The 13,078-nt window shown below is 37.5% G+C and overlaps 1 protein-coding gene across 1 annotated transcript; it reads left to right on the plus strand.

Annotated features, from left to right (window-relative positions):
- The first annotated feature begins 2,118 nt into the window (after positions 1 to 2,118).
- Positions 2,119 to 11,342, plus strand: CALCRL (calcitonin receptor like receptor). Its single transcript, XM_087705385.1, has 5 exons — positions 2,119 to 2,185; positions 3,924 to 4,034; positions 8,244 to 8,362; positions 9,572 to 9,663; positions 11,135 to 11,342. The coding sequence occupies exons 1-5, from the start codon at positions 2,119 to 2,121 to the stop codon at positions 11,340 to 11,342; spliced, it is 597 nt and encodes a 198-aa protein (XP_087561511.1).
- Positions 11,343 to 13,078: the final 1,736 nt, after the last annotated feature.

Raw genomic sequence — 13,078 nt, forward strand, 5'->3', positions numbered from 1 at the left:
GACAGTGTACAGAAGGAATGGAGAATCCACCCTTGAGAATTAAAGTTAAATTGGGAAGCTTTATAAACCAAGAACAACTTTATTACTTCATCACTGACATTCAGAATCTAAAGGTGCCGAAATACTTTTGTTTGGACTTGCTTATGGAAACATTTGGTAAATTTATTCAACGAATGGCTACTGGACGGAGAAAACCTTGTGGCTGGAGGGACACAGGCTGAAGATGGGACAATAAAAACTAAAATTAGCTAGATTGAATTACTTTAATTGGTAATAGATATAGCTGAATAATGACTGATATGGATAGCAATATATATAATCTGGAACTGGCTGATAGATTGTTGAATACAATTGAAAACTAGTTAAACCCAATTGCTTTTCTGTGTAACAAATATTGTTGAATAATAATTGATATTGATAGCAATGTATATAATGTGGAGTTGACATGATAATTAACAATGGGATATGAGAAAATACTTTTAGATTACACATAAAGAGTATTAATTATAATAATTAGCACTATTAAAAAACTAAATAGAATCCATACAATCCAATGTTAATTAATACTGGGAAAATGTTATGATATATGATATAATTGAATATTATGGATGTTTAGCTAAAATAGAATCTAGATTGGATCACTTCAATTTGTAATAGATATAGCTGAATAATGATTGATATAGATAGCAATATATATAATTTGGAATTGCTTGATAGATTGATGAATATAACTGAAAATTAGCTAAATCTAATTGCTTTTTTGTGTAACAGATATTGCTGAATAATAATTGATATTAATAGTAATGTATATAATGTGGAGTCGATATGATAACTAACAATTGGATATGAGAAAATACCTTTAGGGTATACATAAAGAGTATTAACTATAATAATTAGCACTATTAAAAAATTAAATAAAATCCATATAATTAAATGTTAATCAATATTGGGAAAATGTTAGGATATATGATATAATTGAATATTATGGATGTCTAGTTAAAATAGAATATGAGGATTTGATGATAATAGAGGATTTTACAAATAAGTAAATGAACTGCCAGCATGTGTTATGGACTAATTCCTTAGCATAACTAAGGATGAAGGATGTTTAAATAATTATAATAATTGAAACCGGAGGTATAATGATGTTGATATGGCAAATATTCGAGTTAAGATATTTGAATTAATGGAAGTCAATCGAAGAGAAGCACCAGAACATGTTGTAACCAGTTGATATACTTCCTATTTTTTCATAATAGATACCTGTGTTTTGTTTTGTTTTTCTGATTGTTGTCTTTGTTTTTGTCTGTATTATCTGTAATTGATTGATATATTAAGAAAGATGTTGTACCAGCTTTAAACTAAAACTAAAAAAACATTTAATAAAAAAAAAAAAAGGAACATCTGCGTGGTTAGTAGTGGCAGAAAAAGATGAAGTCAATATAATCTCTTCCCTTTCAACATTGTGGTTGCTAATCAAGATTACACCCTGTGATATTGAACTTAATGGACTGAAGCTCTCGGAGAAATTTGCTTCATGTATAGATGGATCTCTGTAGTAACACAAATGATAGATTTAACAATCTGTTTCTCAACAGTTATTTCTTGGAAGCTACACCAGTTTTCATCAGGTTTTCAAGATCAAGGGATAAGCTAATATATACAGTTTCTTAAAACATTTTTTTCTTAAAAATATCTTGAACTATATTTCACATGTAAACAGTTTTAGGTCTATTAAATCACAGGAACAAGAAGAAAGAGATTTGGGGTCCATGCTCATTTATTACAATAGCTGAGGCACAGCTATAAAATAGAGGAACATGAGCTGCTGATATGAATATGGTGTTGCAGTTTGATCTTATATGTGTATTTAAATATATTAATAATATTACTCTTCATGTTTACAGATTCTGTCCTGAAGAAGTTAGGAAACAAATTTGGAACTGGGGTATTAGAAAGAGAAATTTCCATTCCTCATAGATATTTATTTTATTCTATTGTTTACTTTAGAGTAAGTTGAATGGTACATTTAATAGCAGATCTTGTCCTATCTTTTTTTAAACCTTCAGGTTCTTATTTAAGCATTTTCATCCAAGACAGGAAATGAAAACAGACGAAATGATAATGAAAGCACAATTTGAATGTTACCAGAAAATTATACAAGTTCCTGTGCATGAGAATACAGGTAAAAGAGTACTCTTGTTATGTTACCAATATGAATATAATTTTGATTGATAAAAGACAAAGCAAGAATCTGTATTTTTTTGCATTAAATCTTTGGCTAAAGCTTATTCTTTATTTTTATTTTTGCTTATCTTTCCCCCACAAGGCCTTGCTCCATTAATTCTCCAAGACAAATTCTCCTCTTCATGGATGGAGTTGGGGCTTCTTTCTTGATGATTCCATGATTAAGGAATTGCTTCTTTCTAAATTTTCTATTTCTACCCAAAACCCACCATCAAATCCTTTCATCGACAGCCAGACTATGCACTTCAACTGCCTCTGATCTGACAGAGACATTCAACTGATGGAATTAAAACAGATATTAAGAAAACTGAACTACTCAAACAACAAGACCAACCTACCAATCAATAGAACCAGATCAATTACCCGAGAAAGCCTATTATATGACAATCCACATATTTGTGCCTTGCATCTAGGCCAAGTAACTTATTAATTAAAAATTATAACATGGAGTAATTCCCATGGGCACCAAAAGGTTTCAGTTTATTTCAAAAGATCTCAACAAATACAATAGGATAACAAATTTAATTTAAATCTTATATCAGTTTAGGTAATCTAGACTTATACATAACAGAATAAAAGAGTTGGAAGGAACTTTGGAAATCTTCTAGTTCAACCTCTGTTCAAACAGGAGACTCTTTACCAGGGGTGTCAAACTCGCATTGTCATGTCGTCACATGATGTATTGTGACTTTCTTCCCCTGTGGGTGTGGCCAGCGCATGACACATCCAGCCTGCAGGCCACAACGTTGACACCCCTACTCTATATCATTCCGGGCAAATGTCTGTCCAATCTCTCGTTAAAAACCTCCACTGTTGGAGCAACCACAACTTAGGGAGGCAAGTTGTTCCACAGCCTTGTATGTAAACTGCATCTGCCTAACAAGCCTTTTCACCTCTCCTTCATTCACTCCACTTCATTCTAATTTAAATCCTTCAGCCACTGTATGCACCTGTTTTTTTAAATAAAAAATAATTTGCTATAAAAGATTTTTTATTAAAGAATTTCATAAAAGATAAAAAAAATTATACAAACTAATATAAAGTTTGAAAAAAGAAAAAGAAAGAAAATCACAGAAAAATCTAAAAGTGGAAGAAAAGAAAAAAAGAAAAATAGAAAAGAAAGAAAAAAGATACAAAAAGAAGCTTCTGATGTTCTTTACAGTAGTTATAACTACTGCTATAAATTTACTCTTATTCTATGGCTACAACATAATTCCCTTCTTTCTATAATCCCATGATGGTGAACCTATGGCACATGTGCCAGAGGTGGCACATAGCATCCTCTCTGTGGGCATGTGAGCATCCTCTCTGTGGGCATGTGCCCCAGTTCAGCTCCGTCACTCATGCACGCGCACCTCCCACCAGCCAGCTGGTTTTCAGGTCTCTGCCACCATATATGGGGATGGGGCATGTGCAGGGGGCATGTGTACATGAGTGGGGTGTGGGGGCATGTGTAGGGTCCACACACGCATGCTTGTGGATGCGTACACAGGGGCTGTGCACACATTGCATTTTGGGGGGTTGGGCAGGCATGCACGCTTCAGGCACTCGGTCCGGAAAAGGTTAGCCGTTACTGCTGTAATCTATCCTCTCTGATCATTCTCTGGAAAGCTGATATGAACAAGAACAAATGTATTACAGATTATAAACTGAACATATTTCTCTTTAATTTTTAGGTTCTTACTGCAACAGAACATGGGATGGCTGGTTATGCTGGGATGACACTCCTGCAGGAGTAACGGTCATACAGAATTGTCCATCTTACTATCAGGAATTTAACGATCAGGGTAAATAATCAGTTCTTTGTTCACTGGTACTGTAAAGATTAAGATGCAGATTAGCAGCTGGACTTACACCTCATAAGGACCCCAAGTAGAATACCTATCTGCTCACATTCTTCCAAACCTTAAAAGATCGTTAATGCTCTTCCGACTTTCCCAGGGAATAGCAAATGATTTCTGACTTTTCTATTTAATTTAGAGAAGTGGTTGAATCATGCCTGTCATTTTGATTCCCCGTGTTGCCTTTCTTTTCCTCATTTTTCTTAGGACTTCTTCAATCTTTCCAGTCACTGTATTTATTAACAATGTAAGTTGTCTGTTCAGAAAATTCAAGAGAAAAGCTTTAGGATTGATGCTTTGATTGCAGAGTTCTCAAACTTATTCCCAAGAATTAAAAACAGCCTCTGTCTTGGTTGATTACAAAAAGCTAAGAAGAACTGGATTGCTCTTGATAAGACCATGCAGATAAAAGACAATCAGGAAATAAATGAAGTATAATGGCATGGCACATATAAGGAGGTTATCAAATCCAGGCAATTCTTTATACCAGGGATGTCAAACTTCAGGCTCAAGGGGTGCTTAGATCTGGCCGGCGCGGCCAGCTTGCAAATAGCAAAGCACTGGTCCACGGTGCCTCTGCTAGTGAAAATGGGCCCCATGGCCCATATCAGCTGTCAAACTGCTATAGGAGGCCTTTTTGGCTGAAAATGGGTCATATGGGGGCCACATCCCTTTTTGGCTGGCAAAGCCCCCCCCCCCTCATGACCCGTTTGGCTGGCAGAGGACTATCAAAACTAAAAACAAAACAAAAGGAGAAATGTTTTCTTTTTTGCATTTGAGCGTGCAAGAAGGGACAAGAGGGAAAAGAGAAAGATGGGGAAAGAGGAAAGACAAGGGGTGGGGAGAAAACATGGTAAGAGATCAAGAAAGGAAAAATAAGGAAAGAGGGGAAGGAAGGAAGGAAGGAAGGAAGGAAGGAAGGAAGGAAGGAAGGAAGGAAGGAAGGAAGGAAGGAAAGAGTTTATAATGAGAGTGAGGGAGGGTCTCAGGGACCTTAGCACTTGGCCACCACAGTTGCCCCCCACTACTACTACTACTACTACTACTACTACTACTACTACTACTACTACTACGCCTTCTCCTTCTTCTTAAGTTTATTTGCCTCCTATCTCACCATGAGGCTAGTCCAGGTGGTTCACATCCATAAAAAACAAAGAAATTAAAAAAGGTTTAAACAAAGTGAAAGTAAAATAAAACAATAAAATAGCAAGGGAAAAAGAAAACCAAAAAGATACATTAATATGATTAATAAAAAGGAGTGGGGAGCAGAGAGTTGGGGGGGGGTAAGGTGAAGTGGTATCTATTAGCCACCCTCAGAGTCAGATTCCCCCATTGGGTCCCCAGGGCAACTTGCAAAGCCAGGCTTTAGACTCTTAACAAAAGAATAGGATGTTGGGCCGGAACTTACCCTGGAGGGCAAGATGTTCCAAAGTGTGGGAGAAGGTTCTTCTTCTGGATCCTGACAGACAGAGTTATTTCACTGGTGGGATCTCTGCCAGCCTGAGTATGACAGGTTAGACTTAGCAAGACAATGCAATTCATCAAATAGCATGGACCTACAGTATGCCATTAAGGGGAGTTGTCCTTCAGCGAATTGGCCGTAATGAATTGTCCCATGGTGAGTTGGCTGTATGACTTGGCTACAGCAGGTTGTCCCATTCCATTCCAAAGACTGCTTTTTCTGCCACATTTTGCACCAATTGAAGCTTCCAAATGTATTTCAAGAGTAGTCCCATGTGGAGCGCATTGCAGTAGTCCAGATGTGGGAAGACTAAGACTTGAGTAACTGAGCACAAAGTGTCAAGATCTAGGAAAGGTTGTAACTGGTATAAAAACCAGAGCTGTGCAAAAGCTCTCCTAGCGATGCCTGCTAACTGTTCTTCAAGCAGGAGATGTGAGTCCAGGAGAACCCCCAAGAGCAAATCGGGTCTGAATGGGAAAGTCCAAAACCAGAGATGTTCAGAACCAGAGATGACAAAACCCTGGATCCCAAGGCTACATGTACCCAAAGCCATTCAGTCTTGCCCATGTTCAGTTGAAGTCCATTGTCTCCAATCTAGGACCCCACAGCATCCAGACTTCATGAGAGGACAGAGGTAGCATCACTTAGGTCACTCATGGTCAATGGTATCAAAGATCACTGAAAGGTCAAAAAGGGTGAGAATGCACCACCTCCATCTCACTCTCATCAGAGATCATCCAAGTCTGTCTCTGTCCCATAGCCAGGCCTGAATCTAGATTTAAAAAGGTCCAGGAAATACACTTATACACTTGGACTGCACCAAATGGACTTCATCATAATCAGATTGACTATGTTCTATGTCATCAATCAATAAACAAGAACAAATGTATTACAGATTAAAAATGTTTTTAAATCAAAATGATCCAAGCATCATTTATTGCTCATAAAGAAGGCATCATTAAAAAAAGTCAAGGGAAAGAACTACCTGACCAACAAGGCATCAAGAACAGATGCTGAGAATATAGAAAAAACCTGGACGAAGATAGCAAAGAGCCCCAACTGGGAGATGACGAAGTAAAAGAAATAGAAATAGAACCAGCCATCCCTAACAAAGAGATCATATGGGCTATGAAGCAACTGCCAAACAACAAGACTACAGGTATTGATGCTATACCGGCAGAATTACTGAAATCTGTACCACACAGAGTCATTAGAGCAGAGGTGGGTTCCTACCAGTTCGCACCTATTCGGTAGAACCGGTTCGTCAAATCTACCGAACTGGTTAGAAGAGGTTCCACCAGTGGACCCGGAAAGCAGGCCACACCTACAGAAGAGGTTCCAAAAATTTTTGAAACCCACCATTGGTCCTTGGAGATGATTATTCTACACTATCAAGCTCATATTTATAAAACTCAGTGCCTCTGTGAAAGGTAAGGATGACTACTGCGTTTGTGGTGCAATCAGAACATTGCGTGTGTTGAAGTTGTTTTAACGCAAACCAAAGATGCCTTTTAAGAAACAAGTTTACATCATATTCTTATGCATGCCAGTGCTGTGTGTGAGGTAATTTAAGGTGGTTCTGACAAGTGTTGTCGGCATCTTCATATCCGGTCACATGGGCGGCAAGCCACTCCCATCCGGTCACATGGGCGGCAAGCCACTTCTACAAAGGAGGCCACACCCACAGAGTAGGTTAAAACAATTTTTGAAACCCACCACTGCATTAGAGACTTGTGGCAGAAAATCTGGGAAACCAACATATGGTCACAGGATTGGAAACACTGAGTGTTCGTTCCATTGTCAGAAAAGGGTAATTCTAAAGATATAGATATATGAAATTGAGACTCTAGGAAAAGTGCAAAGAAGAACAAAAAATATGATTAGGGGACTGGGGCTAAAACCTATGAAAAATTGTAGGAGTTGGGTTTGTCTAGTCTAATGAAAAGAAGGACTAGAGGTGGCATGATAGCAGTGCTCTAATATCTAAGAGCTGCCATAAAAAAGAGGTCAATTTATTTTTCCAAAGGCCCTGAAGGCAGAACAAGAAGCATTTGATGGAAACTAATCAAGGAGAGAACCAACCTAGAAATAAGGAGAAATTTCCTGACAGAATAAATCAGTGAATTTATTGTTGAGGATCACTGTAGGTTTTTAAGAAGAGATTGGGCAGCCACTTGTCTGAAATCACATAGGGTCTCCTGCTTGAGCAGATGGTTGGATTAGAAGACCTCCAAGATGTCTTCCAACTCTGTTTGTTCTATTATGAATGTAGCTCATTTGCTGATGCTCGCCATAGTGCAGGCTCAATCCCAATCCCCATTGTTGGCTCAAATGTGCATATCCACATCTATATGACTCAAATGCTCATATCAACATGTACGTGATCAGAGTCAAATTACCCTTGCTCTTCCCTCTGTTCGACAACAAAAAGTCATTTTGAAATAGAGAGAGTTCAGATGAATTCTGATGTAATCTGTATTGGGAAATACAGAAATAATTTCTCATAATCTTTAATTAAAAGTTGGGGACCTTTAAGGATCAGAAAAATCCCAAGAACCTAAAGGATGTGTTTTTTACTACTTAATTGTGCTTGAACAATACTTAAAAATATTATTCTGTGCCAGAAAGGTATGTTTTTTGTATTGGTTTTTAAATAATGCTGGTGGTGATTTTATTTTATTTTTCTCAACAAGAAGAAGCAATTAAAATCTGTGATGAAAAAGGACATTGGTTTGTACATCCTGAGAGCAACAGACAATGGACAAATTATACCCTCTGCACTAGTATTAACCGGTATGAGAAGGTAAGAGAAGTAGAAATAGAACTGGCCTTTCCTTCCGCTTTGTATTAAATTCTTCCCTCATCATCTTTTAATTAGTATATCATCCTTTTTTCTCTTTCATTCTTCAATCTGTATGCCAGCCACTGTCGAGGTTTGTTGGCTTGTTCAAAGTAATTTTGTCTGACCACTTTAATTTTCTGTGCTAATTCCTTTTGAGTTATTAAGTTGATCTTATGTTTTATCATCTCTTTTTTTTCTTTTTAAATTTTATTCTTTGTGTCTTTCTGTAGTTCATCTTCGGCTTCCATAAGTTCTTTTTGCATACATTCTTGTTGATCTTTTTGTTTTCTAGTTTTTCTCACCATGTAGGCAATCATGAGACCTCTTGTGTATGCTTTCATAGCGTCAACATTCTTTTATTCTTTAACTCTATCCAATCTTTCACCCATGTTATTGTTACTGCTAATGTGTATAATTCCCAATTTGGTAATGCTAAACCTCCCCTCTCCTTGCTATCTTGCATTGACTTTAGTTTAATCCTCGCTTTTTGTCCTTGCCAAATGAACCTAGCAGTTTTTTTTTTTAATTCTTGAAAGAAAGTTTTACCCGGGTTAATAGGTGCGGCTTGCAACAAGAATAAGATTCTTGGATTCATTTTGACTGTGGCTATACATCCCATTAGTGATAGCTGAATATTTTTCCAGCTTTCTAAATCTTTCTTTATTTGTGTCACTAGTTTATTATAATTATCGTCCTTAATTGTGGAACATTTTGTAGTCGCCCAGATCCCCAAGTATTTCACTTTCTTAGTTATTTGCATTCTAGTTGCTAATTCCAGTTTCTCTTCTTGCTTTTTTGTCTTCTTGGTCAAGAGCGAAGTATCTTGCTCCTGTGTATACTTAATTTGGAAGTGTTTTTAATGTTTTTGTTGGTTTCACTGTTTTAAAATGTTTTTAATATTTTCAACTGCATTACATTTTTTTTTAATTGTGAGCTATCCAGAGTCATTGATTGAGATGGGCGGCCATAGAAATTGAACAAACAAACATCACATAAATATTGTGAGTAATAACCTTGGACCCTAGATCATGATGATATACTTATTGTGATAATTATTAGTGGCAAATCTATGTATTACTTTCAGCTTTTATATTTCATGGAACACTTGCAGCGGGAACTATTGTGCATGACAACAACGTTCTACATTCAGATTCTACCTTTGTTTCTGTTTTATTCCAGTCAGTTTGGAATGCCTACTACATTGCTATTACTGGCCTTAGCCTTTCCTTAGTTTCACTGTTGATTTCACTTGGCATATTCTTCTGCTTTAAGTAAGTATTGTTTTAATTTTCAGCAGCGTGTGATTTACCCATTTGCAAATTTGTATGCAATACAAAGATATATCTCTGTCTCACACCCCAAATGAAGAAAAACATGCTATCGTCTATAAGTGTTGTGGCCCATTGCTGCCAGCAGAGCTAGCTGCAGAATCAGATGAGGAGGTGGTGGGAGAGAGAACTTCCTGTGGTGACGTCATCGTGCTTAGAGCGGAGGAAAGGGAGCTCTCCTAACCTCTTAACTCTAACTTCTTTGTTTGGGCTCATTTCTGAGCGCTGTTGATCCTGAAGGGGCCAACAGATTAAGGGGGATACTCTGTAGATGCTGGGGTGATAAGGCAGCTCTGGAGTCTTTGGAAGGATGTGATAAGGAAACAGTATCAGAGACAGAGGCAGGGCCTTCTGTCTGCCTGTAAGTGGAGAGACAGCTGTCTTCGGGGCCTGAGCTGAGTGAGGGAGAGCAACAGATGTGCAGAGAGGGGAAGAGAGGGGAGCACTTTAGCTGATTATGATCTGCAGTTCAGTGGTTCAAATCTCACCGGCTCAAGGTCGACTCAGCCTTCCATCCTTCCGAGGTGGGTGAAATGAGGACCCGGACTGTGGGGACAAGTTGCTGACTCAATTTGGTAAAAAAATTGTAAACTGCTTAGAGAGGGCTGAAAGCCCTATGAAGCGGTATATAAGTCTAATTAATTAATTAATTAATTAATAATAAAAGAAAACAATAAGCCATCTCTCAGAGAGAGGCACAGACAATAGCCAGCCCTTCCCCGTTAGGAAATAAATAGGAGGGGTTTGGAAATGGCCAGTTGTCTCAGACAACTGTTTGTTTCTAGTATAAAGCAAGCAATTCAGATTTCTTGACTAAATCCAGGTTTACATTTGATTTTTTGTTTATCCGTGTGAATAAAAGATTGCTACTGCCCTGTTATTAAAAGGGGTTTGTTTTACTCATGAGTAAACATTTTATCACTACCTGTGAGGACTGGGTCAGAACAATAAAGCCTTTCAAGGTATGAACCACATTGTTTGAGGGACCACCTATTTGTCGGGTCCATGACAATTCGCCATGGCCAACTCATCATGGCTAACTTGCCGCAGCCAACTTTCCATGGCCAACTTGCTGCAGGACAAGAGTTACACTAATATCAAATAACTGATGGAATGGAATAATTAAAGAAAGGATGGAAAAGGAAGAACAGAATGAAATGTGAATGGGAAAAATTAAAATAATTTTTATTTATTTTAAATAATTAAATAGAATTGGTAAATTGTCCCATGTGAGTTTTCCCATGGCATGTTGGCCATAGCAAGTTGTCCCACAGCAAGTTGGCCGTGATGAGTTGGCTATTGCGAGTTGGCCATGGTGAGCTGTCCCCAGCAAGTTGGCTGTGGCATTTGATGTAAAATCATTCTGCATGCAAAAGAGATAAACAATACTTTTCTCTCCTGTGTTTCTTTATAGGAGTTTGAGTTGCACAAGGATCAGTTTGCATAAGAATCTTTTTTTTAGTTTTATTTGCAGCTATGCTACAGCACTTACTCATCTGGCAGGAATTGCCCAGCAGCAGCCACTGATTATAACTCCTCCAGTAAGTAGGCATGATATTGTTTTTACTTTTTCAAATTCATCAGCTTCAGCTGATGAATTGGGAATACTGATTCAAAGCTAGGAGTGACAAGGGCCCTTTCAATCAGAGAACAGCCTGGGAAGTTTAATCTTCCTCTTCACATCTGCTTGTTTGCTAAATCAGGTGGAAATTATCTGTATTATAAAACAACCTGCATGAAATCTATGCTGTACTAAGTTGGTGCTTCTGCCTGTCCACAGGTATGTAAAGTGCTTCTGATTTCCCATCTCTATTTTTTTCTTTGCAACTTCTTCTGGATGATGTGTGAAGGCATTTACCTCTACATTATCACTGTGCTAAATATATTTGCCAAAAGACAGGCCTTGCGGTGGTATTATTTCCTCGGCTGGGGTATGTTGTTTTCCTTTCACTTCCTCTTCTTTCTACATTGCAAGAACACACACTGTGGCACGATACATTGTCATCATGGGAAAAGTAACATGCTGCATTAAGTCTTCGAATTTCCTAAGTCCCCTCCCCAAACCTAACTCCTCCCATTATTGTGATTGATAAGATTCTATAGAATTCTGCGGTCTCATTCCTCTTGCTTGACATGTTGAGTTACATATACAGACTCTTGTGATATCTTTAACATGGACTATAAATTATACTTATTTTTGAACAGTTTTAGATGCTTACTTTGTTTAACTAACCTTGCAGAAATTTTCTCTCTAAGATTTTTTTATTGATTGATTATGTCCCATCAAATTAGTGTTGACTCTTGGTAACCACACAGATTTTCTCCTCGATATTCATTTAGGTTACTAATATTTGAAAGCAATATTGAAGCTAAATACATAAAATTCCATTAAAAAAACCTATTTGTTATTCACAGGAGCCCCTTTAATTCCTGCCTCTACATATGCTGTAGCCAGAAGCATGTATTTCAATGATTAGTAAGTCAAAACTAAAATCACCTTGCAGATTTCTCAGGGATTTGTTTAAAGGAGACGCAGGTAATCCTTGGATTACAATGGCAGTTGGGAGTGGAATTCTTGTCACTAAGTGATAAAGCTCGATTACATCATGTGGCTTTTGGGGCACTTTATTATACCATGTTTGTCTTCAGTTTGTTATTTCTTCTCTGGAAGTCCCCAGGAAGGTAGGGAAGGTGATAACGACTATCTCACGATTTCTAGATGCTGCCACCCTCATAACTGCAAACTGGTGGCCAAGGAACTAAAATATGATCACATAGCTGTGGGGACACTGCAAAACTTTGAGGTCTGCTCATAACTTCCTCTCATTCAGTGCTGTCATAACTTTGAAAATCGCTGAATGAATGGTCTTAACCCAAATATAACCAGTATTGTGGCAAGAATATTCTTGTTCTTTTTTTTCCAGCTGCTGGTACAGAACAGATACTCTTTTAGATTATATCATCACTGGGTCCATCTTCACTGTTCTCTCGGTAAGAACATATCACAATGATTTATACATCTAATATATTTTCTTATTGTTATGCCAACTTATTAATCCACATACAAAGAGGCTGATTCACTGCAGTTAGGTATTAAGGCAATAAATTCAGTGAATTATAAAATTAAGTAATATGGAAATACATCTGAATGTAGAGTTGGTACAGGATATTGGACACTGGCACGTCCATTACATCAATCCTATAGCAGTGAGAAAATAAAACGTAGTAGTTAAAAATCAATCTTAACCCTTTTTTCTTCTGCCATACACCTCATAAAGTTAGAGGGACCAGAACAAAACTTCTCTTTTAAAACACATATGTAAATCAATTCCTGTGTGCCTGGCATCACTAAAACAGG

Source organism: Thamnophis sirtalis, unplaced genomic scaffold (assembly GCF_051295495.1).
Source record: "Thamnophis sirtalis isolate CommonGarterSnake01/CBP01778 unplaced genomic scaffold, rThaSir2_p1.2 scaffold_1, whole genome shotgun sequence".
NCBI classification, from domain to species: Eukaryota; Metazoa; Chordata; class Lepidosauria; order Squamata; family Natricidae; genus Thamnophis; species Thamnophis sirtalis.